Below are 25,435 nucleotides of genomic sequence, written 5' to 3' on the forward strand. Positions count from 1 at the left end.
ACACAATTCTCCCCTCTCTGTGTTATGGTATAGCATCTAGGGTCCCAAATTAAAATCAGATCCCTGTTGTAGACACAGCACCTGCAGATAATTAGTGGGGATTCAGGAGAGCACGTTTTTCAAAGGTTCCCTTTTGCAGGTCCACAGCTGAGGGTCACCTCTCTGCTCCACGCTGCCAGGGTCTGCCCTGATATGAAACGTGCCTGGAGTGGCCGCAGGCTCTGGAAAACTGCAGGTACGCTGGCAAGCCCCCACCTCTGCAGAGCATCCTGCACGCCCAGCACCCCCACGTTACAGCTGACGTGCAGTATGTTTTCAGCAGGCTATCAAAATTCACATAATCTATCCTGCAACCTTGCTTTAAGGTGTTCTTTGGTGAAGCCACAAATGCCGCTGCAGGATGATCAAGGCAGAAGAACAACCTGCCAAGCTCTCATTCGCCAGAGCCAAGCCTGTAAAGCACCAGCTGCAGGTCTGAGTGAAACCCTCCTCTTACGAGATGCGCCGTGCAGAGCAGCCAGGCCTCACGCAAACCTCCCAAGGCCCACTCCAGCCTCAAGCAAAGTCACAGACAGCTTATCTACTGCAGACCCACACAGGTAAAGTGGGCTATTCTTCAGCTTGAACCTGCAATTTTAGGAGAACTGGCCATTTCAAAACTGGGGCAGCCAGTCAGAAGGCCACCAAGGCTAGTGGAGAGATGAAGCCTCCAGAATATGACTATTAAGATGCTCCCCGCTTTGCACACTAAGCGAGCTCAAGCTTTCCTCGCGACAGGACACAGCGCACAGTCTAGCTCCCTTATATCTGCCCACACTCAAGAAACCATCAATGCTGTAAGCTAGGGTCCTTCTATATGAATGAAACAGGGCACTTTGAAAGGATTCTTATGAGAGTTTTTTTCACTTTTGGTTTCCTCAGCCTGTTCAGAATTCCTTTTTTGAAAGTAGAAGGGAAAAACAAAAACAAAAAACAAAAAAACAAAAAAGCTCTCTCCCTCTCAGATCTATCTATCTCTCTTTGACAAATAGTGATTTCATTTTTCTTCCTGTCCAGGATTTTTTTCAGTTGTGTTTTTTTTTTTTGTTTGTTTTCTTTTAAACTGAGCACAAGCCAACGTGGCAAAAGGCTCTTTCCATATGTCCTTATTTGTCAAACATGCCATCACTGCACCCTCACCAGCATTCTGGAAATAAGCTTTTGCCTTTGCTGGCTGATTTCAGCCAAAGGGGAACTTCCCAACAGATCTCTCCCCCAGCTCCAACATGCTGCTTTTTAAAATAAACACTTCCTTTTCTTTCTTTCTTTCCCTTTTTTTCAAATAATTACAGTCAATAAAAAAAGAACTTAAATTTCCTTCTCCTGTCCTCCCCAAACCTGCTGTGAATCTGAGCATGATGGACCTGGATGAGAAAACAGAAACTACAAGAAAATGCTAGATCTATTGCAAAGGTATTTCATGGCCCAATCTTCGATTTCAATCGGAGCGTAGGCATCTGAAGGGAAGTTGGATACTAAAGTACTTTTTTGGATCTGATCCTAAGTGGCCGGTTTCATTGTCCAAATAGAGATCCACAGATAAATAGGCCTATGAAAACTGAGCATTATTATTTTAACTGCTAATCCATAAGCTACTACTTAGATTGTAATAATCTGTTTAGCTTTTAGTCGTTTGCTAACAGTAATGCATGACATGATAATAAGCTAAACATTTCTATGTTGCTATCTTCATCAACTTAACACCTAGCATAAAAAGCTTTACCTGGGACCACAGTGCACATATTTCAAAAGTTGTCATCAGTTTGAAACGCACTACCATCCGGAGGGAATTTTCTGTTTCAAAGAGATTGATTTGCCGGAACAGATGAATTTCAAACTCTGGAGCAAATTCAAAGGGCTTGCACTGAACAGGGTGTTGTACAAGGCTGTAGAGGCAGAACTGCTCCAAGACAGCAGCCTCTGATCTGCTTCACATTCAGGAATGGGATCTCCTGTGCCAGCATTTGCATTGAACAAAGGGGAAACTGAGGCACAGAAACAAAGCAACCAGCCTGCTCTGTGTCTGCTACATAGAGTAAATCTGAATGTGGTGATAAGCAGGAGTGCTGGGATGCAACTCCAAGGCTTGCTTTCTTCAGAATAAGCCACCACGCAAAGAAATCTCGCTCTAACCAGACGCCTGCCAAAACCAATGCTGTTAACACTGCTCCAGCCCTGGCGCTCCAAAGCTAGAGAAAAAGGGCGTGACAAATAGCAATTTCATGAGCTCAGCAGGGAAGAGCCAGCCCGTCTGGTGGTTCTACCAACAGGCGTGTTTCAGTGAAAGCCCAAAGCAGCTGAGGCAAATCTTTGGACAGTTGCAGGAACGAGGGAGACATGAGCATCAGGAGATAAGAGGAAGTCGAGCAGAGCCATTGCAATAAATACAGTAAAGCCACCTTCTTGGGCACCCCAGGAACCTCCCCAGGCTGTGGGCTGACCCCAGAGAAGCATCTGAGGCAACATGGACCTTTCATGCCTGCCAGGCTTCTGACAAAGGGAACCATGCCTGCAATTGCAGAGCTTGGTCCCTAGCCAGAAGCCCGTTGCTATGTCACTTCCCAACTCAGTCTGAGCCCTGCTCCCAAGAGGTCCACTCATCTTGGAAAGATAAGAGACAGAACAAAACTTGCTGAGGAATTACTTCATTCCCTCAAGGCTGGGAAAAGCCATGCTCCTCAGTGGGCTAATGTCCCTGATGATTGCAGCCTTTTCCAGGCAACAAAGAACATGATCTTCATTAACCCCTTCCCTCTCAAAGACTGCTTCAATTGCCTAACCCATTGCAGGAACGTGATTAGACAGACACTGTGATAGCATCTGAACATCCCACAATAGGCAAGAGACCTCCATAGGGGAGGGAAACGTTACTTCCCTTTTACAGAGGCATAAAGTAGGTAATTTACTCTGGAGTTTGGCAGTGCTAGGAACTGAAGTCTCTTCAGTCCTGTCTAATGTTTATCCACTAGGCTGTTCTCAGGCTTATCTTGATCTAGGGATACAGGACTACCGCAACCTTCCTGGGTCACCCAGGGCAGCCTCATGTGACTCCGAACACCTGGCTATATAAGCCTGATCAACTTTAAACCTAGCTTATTGCTTTGCTCTCAGTACTCCTTTCACAAGGCTGTTCCAGACCTGCAAATCCCTGGTGGTTAGAAACTTTCTAATTACCAGCCTAAGGGCATTCCCGGCAAGTTCACCCCCTCCCACTCCTGCACCTACACTCACCTTGAGCTGAAATACTGCTTCTGCCTCCCTGATGTTTATTCCCCAGATGCATTTAAAGTTTGCAACTGTACCCCCTCTCAGCCTCCCTTTTGCTCAGCCAACAAACCAAACTCTTCTAGTCTCCTCCAGCAAGATCAGTTCCCCACTCCTTGATCATCTTGACAGCCTGTCCCTGCTGTCACTGCAGTCTGAATTCATCTTTCCTGAATGTGACCGACCTAATAAAACAATAAACTGCATTCCAGGTGAGCCAGCAATTTCTGCACAAAGGTGTTAATACTTCCCTGTCCACAGAGTGAATGCCATTGCCTGATGCACCTCAGAAGTCGCAATTTCATCCAGATGGCAAGTCTAGAGGATCCAGTCCGGCAAAAAGTGGGTGGGTGAAAAGGGTCTCAGTGACATCGCTGGAGCCTGAGCCAGGGTTTATTTACCTCACTTAATTTTAGGCATTTAAGTAAAACACTTTTAGGATTAGATTACTGCCCTAAGGTCTCTCCACAGTCAGTGGAAGGAGATGGGCCTTCCAGAAAGTAATTCATTCTGGGAAGGTTTCACTCCCATCCACTATCACATGAACATAAGGCAATTAGTCCTCTAATTCAAGCCGGAGGGGAAAAATCCTTTAATAGCCCAGCAAGTTCTGAACGGAAATACTCCCCTGCCTGTGAAACACAGATTCCTAAGGCGGACTTGGGTGTTCATGACACATATCTCAAACCGCAGTACTTTGCCACCTCGTTTGAGGAACATCCATTTATCTCTACACATCGCTTTAGAATAGTTCTGCACTAACAACAAAACTCTAGTCTTTTCTTACCTGCACGTTGAAAGAAACATCATCCAGAGGGGGCGGTGGGGGGAAGGCACTGGGTGGTGCAGACATATTCCCAAGGTCATCAACAGGAGGTGGAGGTGGAGGAAGGAAATCCCCTAGGAGAGATAATCAAGAGAGCTTAGACTCACAGCAGAGCACCAGCATTTTCCCACTTCATTTTAGTCCCTGGGCCACTAGGGTCACTGCCTCTGAGAGAAAAAGCAGATATTTACAAAGAGACGAGAGGGATGAGCTGAGTAGTTGGAGCCTGCGTCCTAGCATGAACTGTGCTATATTCCCAGCTCTGCCACTGCTTCCTAGTACAGGAGTTAACACATCGTTTAACCATTGAATGCTTAGCTGCACTCATTCTTCTCCTCAAGATGGCTACAACAGCTTGTTAATATTTGTAAGTTTTTTAGAGGTCCTCACATTGAGCAACAAAAGGTGACTTGTTATGCAGACTGAAGGGAGCAACAAGTCATTCCAAACCCCAAAGCCTATGTCTCATTCAAACCTGCCTCAGGGGGCTACAAAACTTGCAATAATGAATGCCCTGAGTCCAGCCTTGCCATGAATCTCATCCAGTTCATTCCCATTTGTTGCCAAATTATGCCAGCTCTTTTGACAACTATAAAGACAGTATTAGATGCTACCCAAAAGCAAGGGCATCCAGTTGGAGAGGACGTTTGGAAGGCTGGCACTGCAGCTCCAGTCTTTGGGGCCAGGACTCAAGCAAGTCAAGCCTGTTTAATCTCCCCGTCAACACCAAGCAAGCTGCCAACTTCCTACAAGCACAGAGTGAAATCACTGCCTTGGACTCACAGGCACTGGACCCACCAGAGAAAACATCCTTTTTTATTGCCTGCTCCAGGAGCCCCCTGCCCCTTTTGGCTTTGGCAGCTTAGTAGTGAGGGTCTCTAGATCAGCTCCTCTCCCGTATCCCTGCTGCTGGAAGGGAGCCACACTCCCTGCATTTTCCTTTCCTACAGGGACTTTGTAGCTAGCCTCACGTAGGGACCTGCTGGGAAGACAGCAAGCATTTCCTCGTGACAACAGCCAAGTAAGCAACGGGCTTAAGCTCAGAAGCATCCGTGTCTTTTAACTCCGAGGACGCTTTTGAGGTGTGGCTGATGTATAAAGTATCCACACTGCAATTTGCCTTTGTCTTAAACTCCCCAAACTGCAGAGGTAAAGACAAAGCAGCATACTGGATATAAAGCAATCCAACATGGCATAGAGAGCAGAGGTCTTTCCAGAGGACTTCAGACGAGACTGCAGAATGAAGGAGAGCACAAGGGCAGAGCAGAAGGGGCTGCGGGCAGCAGGCAGGCAGGCTGGCAGGGGCACCGGAGGAGGCAAAGAGGGGAGTTCGCCATGTGCACTGCACTTGGCTCCTGGCAGGCAGCTGCCTGCAATTTGGACCGCTCTAGTTTAGTTTATTTTTATTCCCTCTTCTAAAGCTTCATGCCACAAGTGGAACTGTTTACTGCTGGCTCTCTTGCATTATCCAGGATAAGAGAAATGAATAACAATATGTATTTCACGTTTAGGAGTTATTTCTTTTGGAGGGTTTTAACCATTTCTGTGAGGAAATACGCTCTCCCTACTTGACCATCAACTTCTTAATGCAATGCCACGCTGCCTCCCAGGAAGATCCCTCCATGCCATCCCAAATTACAAACAAGCAGGCTCCGAACCTCTTGGAGAGGTGCTGAAGCAAACTGCAGCAATCTCCAGTCCGCAGACGGCCTGGGGGCAAACTCCAGCACCCCAGTGCCCCAGCCACGAGAGGGGCACAAACGGCTGCTAGGCAGCAGAAGCTGCGAGGGAGTTTCAAGCTATTTGCCTTGGGAAGCAAGATGGGTCTGCAATCCTGGAAAGCTTTTAAATTCGACTCCAAATCTGCTAAAGCCATATGCTCTCTGAAAGAGAATTTTTAGGGATCTTATTTCCCAGGAAAATCATTTATTCCCAGCTTCCCTAAAGTGAGACTGGCTAGAACTCACCAAAAAAAGAAAAAATCTGAATCCTTAAAAAAGTGTCATGCTAAACACAGATGTACCAAGACAGTTTGAAATAACACACTGAAAACCAATTTAAAACAATCATATTGATCCAACAGCTAAAATCCTATGAAACCTACTGGCTGACGATATTACAGAGTTCAGGACTGATCTATTAAAAAAAAAAAAAAGAGTACGCACAACAACTTCTGCAGTATCTGCTCTTTACCCTATAATTAATTCAATTTTTTATTTTAAATTATATGAAATATAGTGCAGAGTAAAAAGAAAAGAAGAAATATTTTGAAATGAGTATCTTAGGGTTCCGTTCTAAAAATGCCAGGATATTCTAGTGCTGTGTAATTTTTTTTTCCTTTTCTCTGAAAATGAAACTCCAGACAACCAATGCGATTTTGCAAACAAATTCAACTTCAGTGAATAAACACTTCCCAAAGAACACACTTCATATGAAGTTTTTCCAGTTAGTCCCAGCTCCAGTGCCAAAGAGTCATCTCCCTGCAAAGCACTGCACAATAGTCAAGACATGCTCCTTTTACTACAATATTTCAAAACATCAAAGTAAAATTTAGGTATAGAAGAAATTGCTTGAAAGTAGAAAAGGGGGTGAAGAGTTCGTGCATAAACACAAAGATGAAGGGGAGAAGGACAATCATTATAATAACCCAAAAGCAAACACCATTTTGCACCTCTGGAAGACGTGTTCCTCCCAAAAGAAAAAGAAGGTTGGCTAGATTTTTCAGAAAAAGAGAGAAAGATAGAAACAAAGAGAAGAACTCTTTTATAGAGTTTGGAAAAAACTCTGTCCTTCAGAGTAGGAGACAGCTGCCTTTACCACCTACTAGCACAGCTCTGCTGACTCAGTTCTCTGTGTAGGATAACGCTTTGCTCCCCAGAAGGGCGACAGGAAAGTTTCTAGCCTGGGAAGGAGAGACCAGATGCCTGATGAACTGGATGGACCTTGCAGATGTTTGGCCTTTTCCTGGTCCTCTGTGAATAGATGGACTTTTCTCCTTCACAGCTTTAGTTATTTATCCTGCCACTGCACTTTTCTCCTTTTCCCACACACAGTTATAGGACCTGATTCTGTTCCCATTGAACTCACTGGAGAAAATTGTCTTAAATGTCGCAAGGCAAGCAGTTACTGTATTGCTATTATTGACATTGCTATAAATCTCCTTTGGGTAACAGGAAATGAAGCATGCAAAGACCACAGGGCCTGTGTCCTGAACAACTTAGTTTTAGAAGGCACATGGTAGAAACAGGGCTACAGTACAGGCAGCAAAGGAGGAAAAAAGTTTAAAGAAAGTTTATGCTACCTGTAACCAGTATCTCACTACGGACTGCTCAAACACACCTTAGGATTGTTCCCTCATCCCAGAAGCCTTGCAAGCTGGCCATGTTTCCTTTGCTTGGAGTTGAGTGAACTGCCACAGGAAGCAGGGAAGTCCATGACCTTGTAGCCGGTAGCTCTGCTATCTGCTCCTGACCTTATCAAGGAGGAACTGGTCAGGCCACGAGACATCTCGGGGAAGGGACCACCTCTCCCAGTCTGCGTGGGTGCCCTGGCAGCCGCAGGGGAACTCAGACTCTAGCATTACTGTGTTCCCATTAACCATAGGCAAGTAGGAAACGTGTCTCACCCTGAAAGCTCACATCTTCTCTGGTCTTACTCAGTCCCGCTGGCACTCCAGGAATAAGGAATAAGACAGACAATAGGCTTATTAGTATTGATTACCGCTCAGAACTAAGATTGGCATTTGGGTCAAAATTCATCTGGCATCAGTCTGAACACTTGGGAGGTACTTCAGTTAGGAGTGTGATTGCTTTATGCTTCCTCCCGCCTTGCCATGCCAACATAAAAGGCACCTCCAGAAGGCAATTTACCACTTAAAGACAGGTGAAGTAATCATCTGATGGTAACTCCCTTCCCACTGGCTGGAGAGGCAGCTGGGGGCAAACACACAGGGAGTCCTACCCTGCCTCTCCGTAGGAGGGGATGCCATCTCCTCCTCACCCCTAGCCATGGCCCTTCTCCAGCTTCTTCAGTGAGAAACCTCTACTGATTGTCATAAGCTCAGAGGAGGAAATAAACATTCCTCACTGCGCCAACTGCTCTTTTCTTCTTACAGCTGCTAAGACCGTGAGTCAATTTATGAACGCGCTACGCAACGCAACAAATGCGCAAACCCAGTTACTTCGCATATGATGGAACAACATGCCGTGAAACCACAACTCTGTGTTTTTCTCTCTGTAGCCGGCTAACGCAGCGGCACACCCAGAGTGCCCGTTCCTGTGCCCTGAGCACCAGACAGAGGCAACAAGGGAGGGCAGATACTGACAGGGCTGTTAATTCCTTCTCCCAGTATTCTACAATCGAGGCATTAGAAGAAAGGAGAGAAATTCAGTCAGTCAATCACGGCTATGCTGGAAAACTATAGCAGAGCCATAAACAGAACTGACATCCCCCAGGTCCCAGGCTGGCTCTTGGCTTCATTCAAAACTGTGCCATGCAAATGCATTTGCAAGGTCTTACCACCTCCCCCTCAAAATTTCCCTCTTACACTTTCCAAAGCATTTTAAGCATTTCATTGTTATACTTTTCAAATGTGCAAATAAAGAATTGCTCAAAGTCTTAACAGACCCCTATATGAGCATGAGACTATTAAACTGAATAGAAACTCCTTGATTTTTGCCATTGGACACCTGATGCCTTCTGGGTACAAGTACAAGCTGAGATCAACTTCCTGCCTCGTGTAACAAACACTTTTCTCACGTACAGTCCAACCTTTAAATTCTTAAGCGCACTTAAGTTTTCTGCAGGGCCCTATGCCTCCAGCCTTTATTTTTGGGGAGGTATGTCTGCAAGTCAACAAACAAATTGCAACACAGTAATTGCCTCCCCCATTGACTGACATGGTTGTTTAGATAGGAAAAAGATTTGCAGCTTTGAAACTCCTAGACATGCAGAAGGTCCCGCTTGTTTAGTAAGAAGAGACCATGCAGGGGGAAAACCCTCAGAAACACAGAAAAGCAAAACATCCTATTTTTCTCTGAAACAATAACTTTACAAAATCTATCAACCAACAAAACAGGATTCACACTGGTGTTCCCAAATCTCTGGCTGACATCTGAAGATTACATGCCCAGATGTTTTCAATTTTCCTCCTTCAAAACAAAAATAACCCTTTATCATCATCATCATGATAATTTGACTCTGAAGTTGGTTCAGAATCAGTTTGAATCACCTGAAGAACAAAAGTTATTCCCTGCCTCAGAGTAGAATAAGGACAAAGATGGAATAAAACCTTCTCAATGTGTTTCAGTTCTGATCCAAGTGCTCTGTATTTTGGAAAACACTGAGGAGATATAGTCATTTTCCACTGCCTGGTCAGACATTTAACTTCTACTGCAGAGAGCTAAAATTTGTAATTTGTATGTTACTTACAGTGAAACGATTAAGACTTACACTTAGATCCTAATTCATTTGGCATTGGGCTAAAAAGTGTTTTGAATGGGGTCACTGTAAACTTCTCTCCACACATATATACCTGCATTCTACAACAAAAATGGCAATACCCTGCAGAATATTACAGTATTCTTAAGCGGTATGAAACACTTTCTATTGTAAAAGTGACACTGAAGGATTTTTATAGAAAATTCATTGGCACTAGATACGACCTGATGACTAGCAGGTATGAACACATATCCCATTCTGAACCCTCCAAACCATTAAGTCCCCAAAATGAATACTTCCCTATATCCATCTGGATGTACCACGTATCACTGGACAAAGGAAAAAACACAATTAAAATTGTGTTTTGTGTTGGAGCATCCTTGGCCAAAAACATGTCAGGAGTGGTCATTTGAAACCACATTTGCACATGTGAAGCTGTCACAAGATTATATACCAACTACACAGTTTATCTAAATATACCAGACTGGCCTGTCATTCCTAAAATAAGGCAGCTCCACCAACCAAAAGCACTGTTTAAATTACCACCTTTACCAATCACTAATCCTACCATTTGAATACTTTTGCTAATCAGCTCCTGTATTAATAAGCAGGGGGAGAAAAAAAAAAAACACACACACTGGCTAATTTCATTCTCAGCATTTAAAAAAGGAATACTGAATCTGTCAGGTAGTTGCACTAAAAATTTACTTCACCACCTGCTAGCTGAAATATTGCTTTTATGGATTTATATTGTATTAAAAGGTCACTGGCTGTTTAAGTCTTAAACAGTTTTAATCATTCTAAAAGTCTCTTAACAGTAAGAAAAGGAAGCTCAGAACAAACAGCAGCAGGGATTCTAATTAAAAGGGCCAATTCATCTAATTTTATTTGGGGTTAATTATTCAGGATTCACTCTCTGATGTGTAAGGAATAGCAATTAGTAATTTTAGTGATTTGAGGAACATTGGAGGTGTAATCAGTTAAAATGAGTGAGTGTTTACAACACAAGATGTTGAATTAGTTTCTCCCAGCTGGAGAACAGGAACATTAGTCCCCTACAGTTCAGGGCTATGAATCGCAGTCCTGCTTAAAATATGTGCTTCAAATAAAAAACACAAGCCAATAATCATCTTGTAATTTTGTTTACTACATGGAAAGTCAATAGGCAACATGCACCAAGGCAGCTTATACTTCCTCATCTCAACCTTCACTCGCATGATCCAAGCACCCAAACCACTGGGATCGGTTAGAAACAATTTCCCCTTATTGTTCCTAATTGCACAACTTCAACCAGACTACCGCCATCATGATGCACAGCCTTTTACTACAGCTCGCTGAGATAATGAAAGAAGCAGCCTGTGAAACTTTCAAATGTTAATTAACTTCTGTGTTTAAATATACACGGGGAGAATGACCATGGGATTAACTTAAAACCTCTCAGTGCAATTCCTACTGCAAATGCAAATCCAAAATAGCTCCACTGGAATCGCTCTGCATTTATTCCAGTGTTACCAGAGCCAGAATAAGTTACAAAAGCTTTCAGAGGTCGCAGATGAGGCTGCATTGGGGAAGAAGGAGTTGCACGGAAGAGTGCCAATGGGTTGATCCAAGGCTAACTGTTTTGGCATTTGTGTCAGAGCTGAGACAGCAGCTCAGGAGCCACCTTGCCCACCTTTCAGCCTGCAAACACAGCCTCTGGTACTGCTACTGGGTGCTCTGCAGAGCACACTTGACTCCTAATGTACCTGAAGGCTGACATGCTGGCGGGAGGCAACTGTGCTTTTATCAAGGTATAGATATAGCCAGGTACTTCAGCGTGACTGGAACTCGAACTCTAGCCTAAATGTTTCTAGCTTGGCATGGCCACTAAAAGGAATGGAGCTGGCACCCCCAGCTAGGCTCATTTCAAATGACTCAGCTTTTCTTAAGCAACTTTATTTACCACAAATAGGTGCTATTTTTAGTAACCAGCATATAGATCTTTCATTCAGCCTGTGGTCACCAATGGGGAAAACCCCATCCATCTTTGGTTCACGTTAGAACTTGCTGAACTCCCTCTCAAGACACCCTCAAAGGTAGTAATTAGCACATGGCTAGGAACCAAAGGCTCAGTTCCCCAAATTATGCAAAATCTCATGCACTTCACCACACTGGATATCTCTTATCAAAAATTCTGACATGAAAACAATGCTTATGGTAAAGACTGCATTTTTAATCAGCTTGTGTCTGAAGACACCTAGCCGCACCATCCTTCCCAGTAGAATGCAATTGATGCTCCCACAGCCCCAAAGGCTGAAGCATACAAGGGAGGTAGGTTTGGGCAAGATTTATATAATCAAAAGTTTGTTTTCCTCCATGCACATTACCCAGTCATCCTATGCACTATACACTTACAATACATGTCACTACAAGAGCAAGTACAAGAGCATCTGTAGAAAGCTGCATTTTCATTCTTCTACTTATTTTTCTGTATTACTGTGGGGACACGGCACTTCCTCCAGTGATGTCCCACTCCAGCCTCAGCCTCTCTGCAATAGGGAGAACATATTTGCTCACCTCAGCAACACATTTTGTGAACGCTACACAAACGGACCAGTTCTACTCCCACTTGGATGACGTTATACCTAATGTATACCTCCATGACATCGATATCTACCTAGATGAGAGGTCTGCTAGTACGATATTTCAGCTGTAAGGATGATAAATCAGTGCTTTAGAGCAGCTTACTGAGCCAATGCAAGAAACTGTCCATGGCACTGTAAAACGTTAACTAACTTCTGTGTTAAAATAGGAGGAAGAGTGCCGTAAAATTAACAGAGAGGCTCTAAGTACAATCTTTTGCTACAACCTTTTTTTTATGATTGTGGGCATGTCGCTTAACCACACTGCGCCTGACTTCATGGGCATGCAAAGTCTTCCTTTTTCTTCCCTCTGATAAGTTTATATGTAGAGGTAAGAATAGAGTCCATCTTACTTGGTCTGTGCAGCAATTAGTACAGTGAGATCCCGCTTTCAGTTGCAGCTGCTCACGTCCAGTAACGGGGACAAAAGTACGTTCCAAATGATTAAAAAAATGACAGAAACAGCCTGCTGAGATGGAAAGATTTCAACACAAACAACTGGAAATGTGCTGGAAACAAGGGCATCTAAGTCACAAGAGCAAACGTTATCCTCGGAGGAGAAACATGTGCTGCATTCCCACACACAATCCCTCTCTTCAGAGGAGTGAAAGGTCCAGGAAGCAATGCAACAAAGGGCAAAGTGCCTGACTCAGAACAAAACCGAAACGGGTTATCTATTTGTTTATTAGATTATGGTGTTGAGCTCATTTGCTCATCGCTAGGAGCTCCTGACAAGATTTGACATATGCTTAATTTACTAAAGGAGGTCACTGTGAAGGAGTTGAAAAAGAAAGTTATGCTACTGGATGAAAACCTATTCCTTCCTGGCTACTGTTGCCTGGCACAGTCAAAATCAACCTGGTTTTGAGCACAAAGTGCCACGGGTCAGATGTCTCCCCTGAGGAACAGGCCAGGGAAGGTGGTAGGGTGTCCCTCGGACTCTTCACTCTTATCACAAACCGAAAGCCTCTTTCTGTTCAGTGATGAACTACAGAACACCCCACAAACCGCAAAAAAGGTCTCCCCAAACTCTACTCCCGAGGGACTTCCTCACTTTTCAGGAGCTGCGGCCAACAGTTTTTAAGCTACCTTGGACTTCGCTTTGCCTCTAATTGTTCTGTTTTCCCACTTGGGACTTCAGTTGCTTTCCGCGTGGTCAGAGACAGCCTGGGCACTGCAGCTTTGGCTCAAGCCTCGCACTCAGCAGTGGCCACGTCACAGAACATCTGGAAGATGCTGGGCTCATTGTGCATGCCCAGCATGCAAAGGGGAGAGATGACAAAACACACTGCCGCAGCTACAGCCTTTCCTTGGGTGGAAGGGTCAACTGTCCTACAGAGCACTCTCTTCACATAGTCTTTTGCTGATGGCTTGATATATTGGAACAAAAAACACCAAATAGGAAATGCAAATACTGCTCACAGATGAACTGATCAAAAGGCTGTAAGCTGAATTTCAAACTGGCTCGTTCAGTCCCTTCTTCCCCCCCCCCCCCATGCAACTCTTATAAACATCCACACTTGGAAATACAAAGGCAGAACATGTGTCTATCGGATGTGTCTTAGTTCACTGTTTTCAGCAATACAAACAGCACTGGCTTTCTTCCTTCCATTGCAATTAGTGAATGCTACTGGGAAGTTAAAAAGGGAGCTAGATTTTCTTCGTACTATAAAATAAATCTTTTTTTCCCCCATCAATTTAACAGTCAAATAATAAATTACATCCTTAATCCTTCAAGATTATTTTAGATAAAACCAAATGTTTCATAAATAGAATCTTTTTCTCTTTTTCATTCAAAGTAGATAAGTTACATTCCATATATAAACATACACATATGTATATTTATACATACATATACATATTTATATAATGGTGATGGTTTACGTGGAAGGACTTTGGTTTCTTTGGGTGGTACTTGGTATAAATGTCACATGATCCAGTTAAATGGATAACAAAGAAGAGAAAGGGAATTATGGCCCAAAAAAAAGTATGAAAGAAGGTATCCTTCCCAGGGTAGATTCCAGCTAGGGATGCTTTACATCCTCTCTGTAGTACTTCGTGATAGCATGGAAGGCAGAAGGGAAAAAATGATGCAGACTTTCTGTGCTTTAAGATGAATTTCACCCAAAAAACTGATCCACAAACTTTCTGCACCAAACATCACTGCCCGATACCCCACAGTCCCTATACAGACTTACACACACTTCACATCATATTTTAAGCAGAAATTCTGTAAAATTCACCCTTTTCATATAACACAACAAAGTAGCTGAGCTTCTCTTACGCTGGCTTCCTGACCTGCTAGTGGTTCACAGACACCTAATTAGGAAACAAAGTGCTAAACTGACTTTTTCTAGAAGTAATTGCATTTATGTTCTCTACACTCCACAAAATCCCCTGCCAAGTACCTTGCCACCCCTTTGCTGGTCACAGCTCAGAGAACTGTGCTAGGAAAAATGAAAGCAGACAGTGGTATTGCACATTTCTGTGTCACTTCCCATCAGGAGGATCCTGAATCATGTGAAGGAGGACCTGCTTAGTGCAGAAAAAGGATGATACAAAGAACTCAGACCTGATGGACACTTCTGAAAGCTGTAAAAAAGCAGAGAAGTAGAAATGAATCGGAGAGGCATAACAAGAACTTCACACTGATGAGAACCACATTCACATTCTTGACACCGATACACTCATTAAAATAAAATTCACTCCCTAAACTCACCCAAGCACAGTGTCTATTCCGAGAGCAAAAGTAGGGTATAAACAGTGGCACTGTGGTACCTGCACTGGTTTTCAGGGAAAGCATGGCTGTCATACTGCACTATCTACACTAGACCATGATACTGGTAGCTATTCAAATACACTTTTTAAGCTCCTTACCGTTCTGAGAAAGCAGTCAATCAAACAAGTAGTTCTGCTAGTAACTCTGCTTGGTGTAAAGTGTTTCCTTTCCCAAGGAAAAGTACTAGGGTCTGGAGCTAGCCTAGGGAAATTGCAGTAACTGAGGGGGTGCCATTGCAAAACATATCATACCAAAAGCTGGGTCAATTATTTGGTGTAGAGAAACTGGGTGAGATCATTTTCAGATTGAATTAAAACTTCTATCTTTAACCAAGATTGAAGAAAATGAATTACTGAAATATTTGTGGATATGGTTAAAAGGAAAAACATGGAAGGAAATGAAAATCTTCTGCAAAGATTGTGGTTTTGTTTGCAAAGCCAGATATTTTATTTTGTAAAAAATGCTGTGCAAAAAAATGATAGCAAACTCAAGTAGCATATTGCTCGAGCTTCAGGGCCCGACTTCTGAAATCTTCACTCTTAGGTTTGGTTTTCTCTCAAAGCTCCTACCTGGATAGATTTAGGCAAAAAATGAGATCAGGTGAGGTGGGAAATGCTTCTTGATTTTCATTTCTCCTGACTTTTTTTTCCTCAGCTATGCTGCAGTGAAGTACAAATCCATTGTTTTCAGATTAATGACTGATCTTCATTTTAAATCTCCACTCCAATATAAATAAGCGCTTATAAAATAATTAAAATGTACATATTGAGTGTGTGTTCAGGGAGCAACAAAAGAGGATATATCTTCTACGAGCAGAAAAATCTCTACCATCTTTTGAGGCCTGATGCCTGCAGCGAGCAACGCATGGACAGGTTACTTGCTGTGGGGCAGGCAGCTCTCCATGCTGTTAGAAGCCCATGCCTACAGCAGCGAACGTGAAGCTGAGAGCGCTTAGCAAGACTGGAGAAGAGTGGACGGCCCATCTCTTCTTCAAACAAAAGTCCCTCCATCAGTGAGATGCAGGAGTAGACGTTTTCCTCCATCAGACAGAAGACACTATGGGAAGAGGAACACTTTCCAGGTTTGCTTTCCTAGCAAGCACAAAGATAGAGCCCAAGCAGGTGCTTTGTTTGGAAATTAATTTAATGTGCAGCGATGTCCTAATATACTGAGGCTCTATCATGAATCACAGAGGCCATGTAATTCAGAATTGCTTATTAGATGGGTCTCCCCACACTCTGAAAATTTTGGAGCCTCTGTCTCTATTTTATTCGTGAAATGCAGCAAGGAGAAAAGCCCAGCTCCTCCAAAGGCTGGTGCTATCCATAGCAGATTGGTTGCATCACGCTGCCCGGCACTTGGCCGGTCTCTTCCCTGTGACCCATGTGGTTCCCCTGCAGTTGAAGACTATCACTACTCTCTTGCCTTTTTTCAGCCCCAAGTGAAATAATAAGGATGTGTTGCTGCCAAACAGCATGGCGTTTTTACAGTAAAATGGTGAGGAAGTATGTTGTGCGCCTTGGTAAGACGGCACATGTAGATATTTAAGGGTGCAAAGCTTTCTAGAAGAATCATCCCAGGCACAGGGAGACAAACGTGACAGAGGCGTGGCCCTACTGTCTGTCTAGAGCAGAACAGACAACCATGCCCCTTCGGAGAGTAGTAGCTGGCTTTGTTAAATGAAACGCAGCAATACAAGGTTCTGCAAAGTCACACCACCAGGTTTCACCCATCACCAATATCACTGCAATATTTGCAATGCATGACTTGCTGCATCCAGTCACCCAAGGTGACTGTTTTATGGTTTCTTGTAGTTCTTCCAAAAGCAAAACTCATTCCTCAAGGATTTCAACAATCACAGCCACATTTCCTTGATGAAAGACACCCAAGAGAAAAATAACCCTATTTAAAGAGAAAACATGGAAAGTTTAGGTATCTGGGTTGTCAAGGAAACAAAAAGAAATCAAGAACACACCTGAGAATGATCGGTAATTAGCCAGTATTTATCTTTGTATACAAAGAAAGTCTTTTAGATTGAAAAACATAGGCATTACCTAGCTTTAAAATCCAATACCACATGATCTGCAAAACCAAATGGGATGCTGAAGACCATTTGAGAAGAAGGATTCTCTGCTTTCAAGAGACTGTGAGATTTAGTCTCTATCCTTAGCAGCTCACAGATATCAAATCACGTCATGGTGATTAATATCTTGCTGGATTAAAATCTTTAATTCCAACGGATTTAAATGGCTAGTTTAAGAGCCACTCAGACTAGTGCCCTAGGCTGTATATGATCACAAGCACAGAATGGCATGCTGTGATTATGGCATTGATCTTTACTCCCTTGATTCTTGAAAAATCTGCAACTGAAATTGTCTAGCAAGGACGGGTAAACAAAGGTGTGGGTGAGGTGAGCCAGCAACATCTTTCCAAACAGTGGTTCTGGACTCCTCACGAGAAAAAAGGTAAAACCTGTTTTGACTCCCCTCTACTTTATATTTAACACTCGCAAGAGAAAAATCCGATGACTGTTTAAAGCTTGGGATGATGCACGCCATCTTCAAGCTATTCCTGACTGAAACGTTTAATGTTTCATGTGGTTTGGAAATGGCTTAAATTCCCTACTGAATTTTTCATGCCCATACACAATTTAGCCTTTATAAAAAATTCTCCTTCAATTATCTGCTCTGCAGCTTAGGAAAGATTCTGCTTGATGCAAAGTCAGTTGCATTGGTACAGCCTCTCTTTTTCACCTTTTTTTTTTTTTTTTTTTTTGCTTCTTCTTGTTGTTTAACTTGCTAGGTTTTACATAAAATATGTCTACTTGGACATGCCCACTGCAGCTATCTGGACCACCTCACTCTTTGTGCTTACAGAAAAACAGCTCCACTTTCTTTCTCTCTTCCCCTCACCCCGCTGCAAATGGCAAAAAGGAACAGCACTGTGGAGGAGCTAAAGGCCTGGCAAACTTCTGAGTGGACCATACTTTTTACTCTGAAATACAGGGAGTTGTAAATCCGTAACATCAGGGCCCCATGGAATAAACCCAGTATGTAGGCACCCTATGGGCAATAAAGCCTGCAGAAGGCACGCTGTCATCTTCCCTCACCGTTCCCAGCACAGGAGATGCGGCAAGGAAAATGGGCGTCACTAGAGCTCTGCAATGTGCCAGCTATTCTTGGAGGCAGAAAACAGCCCCTCAGGAGCTATTGTAGGAACATGCAAGCGAGGACAGCCCTGAGACCACTCTAACAGTCATCCCCAGAAACTTAAAGCCATCCTCTTTATGTTCTGTCCTGGTCAGAAACAGAGACTAAAGACACAGTCTCTATTGCTTTTCCTCTCTAAGCACCTCCACTTCACTGAGAACACATCCCCTAAGGTTCCAGGAATACTAACATAAGCCACATACAAATATTATGTTAAAGAAACTATGGGAGTAGTTCTCCTATTTTTGGAGACAGATGTTAAAAAAGCTTCCCTAAATTACTGGAACAGGACCCATACTATCTCCTCATAAAAGGAATCCAACTTCTAGGCTCATTGCTAAGCAGTTCAGACTTCCTTTTATACTGTAAGATTTCCTTCCCATAAGATGCAAAATATATTGTCTCAAGGGAAAAGCAGCTTTATGAAGAGGAAGCTTCATGTGCCAGAATTGTTCTCTTCCATTATTTGCAACATCCTTTCTCCCTCCCATTGTTTTCATGGTTTTGGTCAGTAGAAGAACCTGCAACAAAAAAGTCAATTCCCTAAGCAGAGCATCTATCTGCCAAGAGTCCCAAACAACCTCTATTCTTCTGCAGAGCCTTCCTGATGTCCAGAAAATATATGTGCAGGTATTTGTCCCATGCACAGTTCTGCATAGAAACACAAATTTGCTAAAAGACTTATCTTCTGCTGTTCTCAGAGTAACATTTGATGAATGTCACTCATCAGCAATCTCCTACATATATGTAGAACTTTGTCAAATAGAAGGATGAAGAGGAAAAATGAAAAGAGAGAGAGCACACGCATGAGAGAGTATGTGAAAGCGTGACCACATTCAGTAATGACCAGTATCAAAAGGAGGAAAAAAAAATCCGGTGTTTGAAGTTTCCACATGCAATCCAGAGAAATGCTCCATTCACATGTATGCACGTGGTTGCATGCAGCATGGACTCAGCTACACGCTTCAGTTCAAGAGCATGCTTAAATGTTAAGTCCCATCAAGATTCAGAAAGCATACATCAAATTAAGTGTATGTTGAAACGTTTTGCTAAACAATGGATCAGTTTACGTACTTTCCGCAATGCATTTGCTGAAAAGAGGCTGAACGGCTGCATACGGTACATCCCAGGAGATCCCCAATTCTTTCCCAAAGCATTCATTTACTAGGATTTCACTCTTGTACATTCAGCTCTGGGGAATCAGTATGGGAAACTGGGACTAGGGAATCTGTAGTATTAACGATGACAGAAATACCCATGGTAGTTAACATGACCACGAAACCCACCATCTGATCCTGATCATGCACCCCAACAGAGCCACTGATAACTCCTCCATTTCTTTTGAAATCTTCTGTAAAAGGTATAACCTCCTCAAAATGAAGCAGAGAAAAATCCAAGGTTCTCCCAAATCAGAAACTAGGTGACTTAGGCCAAAAGGGATTTGCTGTTAGAAGCACTGAATGGGGTTACTGAAATAAACAAATATACCCAGTCTTTCTGTACTCTACTCCCTGAAGAGAAACAATCAAGAGGATTAATTTTAGACTATGCACAATTTTAATGTGAAAAAACCTAAGCTGTATCTTAGCTTTTAAGCAAAGACCAGATGGAAAGTCTATCATTAGAAATGCCAAAGGGAGAATACACTCAAAAGTTCGCTCCAGAATGGAAAGGTCATTTCTAGTCATCCTTGTTTTAAATGTTCTCAGAAGCACTCAAGCTTTTGTAATAAGACAGTTTTCTTTCAGTTTATCAACTTGATTTCCTCTAAAATAAAATCAAAAACCTCAAAACAAAACAAAAATCACCAAACAATAGAGAAGACAGAAACTTTAAAGGAAGGCGCCAGCTTTCTTTTTTCCCCTCTAGAGCAAAAGAATCATTAAATTTTTAATGAATTACAGTTCAGATGACAAGAAATGCCACAAAGATGATCTGTTGATTCTACCCAGGGGTGTTTACTTAGAGCTTCACGTGGAGATTGATGACATGCTATATACTACAGGCAACATGTCAATGAAGCCTGAGAAGCAGAACTTGGCTTACCAGGTACTGATGTCAATGAAGAACATGTCAAACTGATGAGCAACAGCTCAGGTTTCACTGCTATGTTCAAAGCAACATCCTAAGCCCCCAGTGTAGACCACAGCCAGCTGACAGATACAACTCCTCTAGCACGTTTGCACGGTAACTATTACACTGCTAGTTAGGAGATCTGAGAAGCTCCTTAAGGATCTCATTAGGGCTAAAGGTGCATTAACTCAGGCAGCTCACATACAATGACTACCAGGAGGCAAAACTGTAACCGGTAATTTTCACCTGAGTTGTTAGGATGACCTGAAAAAAATGGAGGTGCTTACAGCTTTACTCCACTTGCGAACTCTCATGAAAGTTACACTCAGCTTTAACTGAGATTTCACCTATCATTAGTCTCCACATCTAGCTAACTGAGAAACAACCCCCCCCTCCCCCCCCAGTTAAGATAAACCCACAGCTGAAGTACAGTATGTGAATAAGCCTGCTGGGAACACAGCTTCCCAATCCTAACAGGAATATATTTAATCAAAGACAGAAAACTTCAACCTCTTATTTTCCAACAAATATAAAAAAGCACATAGATATGATGATATAAAATTGGCATCTTCACAGTAAACACATCTGTGTCCCGGTGCAGATTACTCCCAATGAGAACTGGAGCTACTGGCTGAAGCTAAAAGCATTTTCTCCTTTCAGATTATGTCTCTTTTTCTTGGCTCTACTGGGCCAGACCAGACAAGAAAGATCTGGATTCAGTTCTACCTTGTGTGTAAAGAATGAAGTTATTTGCAAGTTCCAGACAGCTGCATTTGTATAAACCCACTCACAGGAGCCATCACTGACCTAACTTCGGGGCAATGGAGCTGCACAAGTCTCAGAGCAAAACATGACCTGCAGTACCACTGAACAAAGGACAACGAGAAAAGACAAAAATAGGACTTCGTTCTCAGGTGTCATGCTAAAATTTTGGGGTTAGTAACAAATGCTTTGTTGTTTCTGGCCCACTTGCAAACTGCGATTACTCCATATAAAATGGTTAACAAACAAGAAGCATAAAATCTCCCAGCTCTCTTTGGAAAACTCCTTTCCAAAACACACACTCATTTTAATCATTTACTATTTGCAAGAGAGAAGAAAGAAAAACAAAAAGGTAGGAAATTGGAGATGATCAAATCGTCCCTAGTCCCCACAAATAGACGTTCTCTGCCTTTCAATAGTCTTGACTAATCATGTTTTTAAGTAGCCAAAAGATTTTGCAATTAAATGCTTATATAAATAAGATGCATCTTTCTGCTTCTTCTGATGCCTCATGAGTTTTCCAGCTCCTCTTATAAAGGGCTCTCATTTCTCTGTGCATGACTGAGTCACAATTGCTACAAGAGAAAGCTCTGATTTCAATTCCATCCCAGTCACTGACCGAATTCCCAGAATCTTCATCACTACTCTTGGATCACAAAAAAAGAAAAAGGAGAAAAATAAAATAAAAAAGCGGAGTTTGATTCCTAAGATCAGAACCACATTTGCTGGACCGGTTTGTTAGAAAAACGATCTCTGGCCTTGTAAACTAAGCATATTTAGTCAGGTACTCAGAGATCAAATAAACACGGAGCCTCACAATTCCCTTCTTGCAGACTCACGTTTGTGATGACAACTGCACTTTCAAGAGATGAAATGTGACCTTTAGGTCCTCATATTTAGGCACTGATTTTTCAACTTGTGTTACCTCCTCCTCCAGTTTCACAGGTGGAATTCATAGCACTTTAACGTGTAAGTAGTTGGCAGTGTCCACTAAACAGGAACGCGTGACTTACACAACGTATTCCTAAAATGGAGTATTCCAGCTCTAGAGACCCATGATGTGTTGGATGGTCAACTTATGTGAGGTATTAGACAAGCTGCATTATCTCTTGGGAAAGATCAACATGCTAAACAAAAGCTGATCTCTCAAAATAATTACTTCACTACTACCTTATATCTCTTTTATTTGCTTCCCTACCATAGATGCACAATACAGTCTCGCAGGGCAAAAGGGATAACTATCAAGAGCACTTTTGGCCACGTACAAACAAGTAGCACTAAATATGAACGCGTGCACTGCCACACAAGAAACAGGAGGAAAAGAGTCTTTCAGCATGAGAAATATAACAAGGCAAATGATTCCTCCATCAGTTTCACCCAGTAATATCTCAGGAAAGCAGGATGAAAACATGGTGGCTGTAGCAATTATTTTTCTAATAAGTCCAACAGTGATTGTAGGGCAAAAGGGCTCAGCTCTGACCATGCATCATAGCTCTTGCCTTGGAGCAGCTGCCACGTTTAAAGTATTTTCTGTCTGGTCAACAAGAATGATTCACTGGCATAGACAAATGTTTTAAATATCAGAGTTTTTAGACTTAGCCAAAACAGTTATTCCTGCAACTATCTAAAAGACTCTTGCCCCTAATGAGGGAACTGAACAGTTCAGTGAAACCTAGAGAATTGGCAGCCAGAGATCCACTAGCCTGAACCCCTTCTCCTGTCACAAGGTCATTTCTCCCTCTTGAGGGCACATCTTTTTTTTTTTTATGCCCCCAAGCTGAGTTCCTGATGTACTAAGAGAAGTCGGTCAAGTATTCTCATGTTACAAACCCAACTGCCTTTTCTGCTGGAGAGACCCCCTGCTATGTGGTCTCACGTCCACATTGAAATAGGAGAAAATGCAGGCCAGCTATGGTTTCATCTAGCACACGCTTCTTTGATATGTTGCCTCTTGCCTTTACACATTCAGTTTTTTTTTTTTAAGAGAGCGATGTCAGAAATAAGCTCCCAGGTTAAGTTTCCTTCTATGCTTGTAGAGTCGATTCAATCAGCAAAGTCCTATTTTTCCTTGGGTACCACACAAGGAATTACATATCTCAACTTGCGCTCAAGCCATAGAGAAAACAAGGTCGGTCGGAAAGCATAACTGGAAGGAGGAAAGGACGCAAAAACAAAACCAAGATCTGCGAGATAATCTTTGTCCAGAACAGTGAAGAGTAGCAATTAGAAACATCTAATTCATTTGTCAGTTGAGGCCATTTGATAACTCTGTTACTGTGAGGAAACCGTGGAACCTCAAAATGCCATTTAAAACAGACTTTTCAGAGCCAAATTGTACTTCAGATTTCTCTGCCTCTCCCACCCCCGTGCATTCATCTCTAACATGACAGGAAGGTGCGCTTGAGCAATAGGAGTTCAGTTTTCAAGAAGGAGCTTAATTGTACTGCAGTTTTCAAAAAACCAATACAGAATTAATCATTTTGCAGAAGTTCTGCACTCTGCCTGGGGGGGGGCTGCTTGGCAGTATTGAGGAAGTGCATGGTGTTTGACTTCCCAAACTGAGTCACCATTGTAAGCCCCAGGGCAGTATTTATAGAGCTGGGGGAAAATTTCCAGGAAACATTGCTTACTGGCACTCACAAAAATAGCAAAGGAAACTCTTCAATTACTAAACTTTTAAGGAAGAAAGTCTTTCTTCTTCATGTCAAGACAGCAAAGAAGCAACCTCTATGATTTGCTTGGGAGCAGTTACAATTAATATTGTTCCTTATCTAAGGTTTCCCTGACAGTAGTAGATGCTGCTCCTAAGCTATTAATTCTGTACAGCTGCAAGGTTGTTTTTTTCTCCTCTGTCTTTCACTGATTATTTCTAGGATAAGATGCTGAAGTCAGCCTTGTCTGGGAAAACTTTAGCAACTCTCTCCTGGAACATGCTTGCAATATTATCCAGAGGTTGAACTAGAGCTCATGCACACATACTTGGGCAAACCCAGGTATTAACAAGAGCATAAACACGGCAACGCAGAGGACAGCGCAAACTACTTACCTGACTGTCCAAGATCTTTATCTGTGGGAAATGGTTACAGTCTTCATTAAAGCACGTCAATTGGTGGGTTAATTCGTTACTGAAGCTAGCCCACGCAGAGGTGAGCTCTGATACCTCTATACAAAGATTTCATACCTTGGGACTGCAGAGTAGACAAAGCATAGGAAGGGCACAGATTAGTTAGTAGCTGCATGAGTCACCTAAAGATACCCGTTCCTCTCCACATATGCAACAATTTCTCTATATCTCCTCAGAGCCAGGGACTAAACATAGGCTTTTTGTCGCCTCAGTAATATTAAGGGTACAATTGCAAAACAGGAGAAGGCTCACCCATGTCAGGGCATGCTCCTTTCTGTTAAACATACATGGATTTATGCTCCCACTTACTGAGATTGGGCAGACGATCCAAGACACTGGCCCTTTCCCTAAGCAGCTGCCATACCCCATTGCAAAGGACATCGACTAGCTGACCACAGAAGTGCACCCTTCTAGAAACAAACACACACACACACACGCTTTTTAAGAACGAGATACAAGTACACAGGCTCACCCCCATCCTGCACACAAAGTGCAAATGCCTAATTTCATTATTATGACTGCTAGACTGTTCCTACTACCCTCACCTCCGAGCCCAGGGCCAATGCCAGAAAACTGCTTAGAGGAAGAGGTCTCAGAGACGTACCATTCCCCTAGGTGTTTCATTCAAATCAATAGCTTGGCAGAGGAGCGAATCCAGTGGGGTTCAGATCAAGGGAAATGTTGCTGGCCTGGACTCGGCCACTGTAAGCCCCATTTGACAGCTCAGCCAGGCAGTCACGGCAGGGACACACGTAGGGGAAGAGGGCATCATCCATCCTGCTGCTCGCAGAGCAGCACAGCCTCCGTGGCAGCTGCAAGATTGGCACATCCCTGCACAACAGTCCTTTCTTTTTGGTATTAAAAAAAGGACAAAAGCGAGGGCAGCAAACAGCTCAAGCCTCCCTCACCCCCAGCTTTGACAGGGCATCGTCCCTCTTGGGCACTCGGGCTGACGAGGCCTGGAGAGCCACGGTGCTGGTTCTTTGCCCTCTCTGTGAAGCTGTCAATCAGCACGGCACACGACCTGTGATGTTCAAGTGACATGAAACCCCAAGCAACGCAACTGAGATCCAACACGTTTGTTTTGCACATGCCACCAAGGAGTAGGCAGATAGAGCAACGTGCTTTTGAACGCTTCCCGTGTGGGTAGTAGCCAAGCAGTCACGCAGAGATAAGAGGTTCCCCTCACCTCTTGCTCAAGACATATTGCCCTTTCCTCCCATCTCCCTGGCACCATTAAAGATAATTCAAAAATCTGCTACCTATTTTTTAAGATCTTTTTGTTTCAGAGCATTTTTT

General features: G+C 43.0%; 1 protein-coding gene across 23 annotated transcripts in view; it reads right to left on the minus strand.

Moving 5' to 3' along the window:
• LPP (LIM domain containing preferred translocation partner in lipoma) overlaps nt 1-25,435 on the minus strand; it is a 356,455-nt gene that overhangs the window by 176,339 nt on the left and 154,681 nt on the right. For 22 of the 23 annotated variants that reach the window (XM_068953857.1, XM_068953865.1, XM_068953870.1 and 19 more), the window contains one exon: nt 4,091-4,203. In XM_068953857.1, coding sequence (XP_068809958.1) covers nt 4,091-4,203 — 113 coding nt within the window. Of the gene's footprint in view, nt 1-4,090; nt 4,204-24,058; nt 24,201-25,435 lie in introns of those variants that run through there. The other variant, XM_068953875.1, reaches the window with a different exon arrangement.

Source organism: Struthio camelus, chromosome 9 (assembly GCF_040807025.1).
Source record: "Struthio camelus isolate bStrCam1 chromosome 9, bStrCam1.hap1, whole genome shotgun sequence".
In the NCBI taxonomy this organism is placed as follows: domain Eukaryota; kingdom Metazoa; phylum Chordata; class Aves; order Struthioniformes; family Struthionidae; genus Struthio; species Struthio camelus.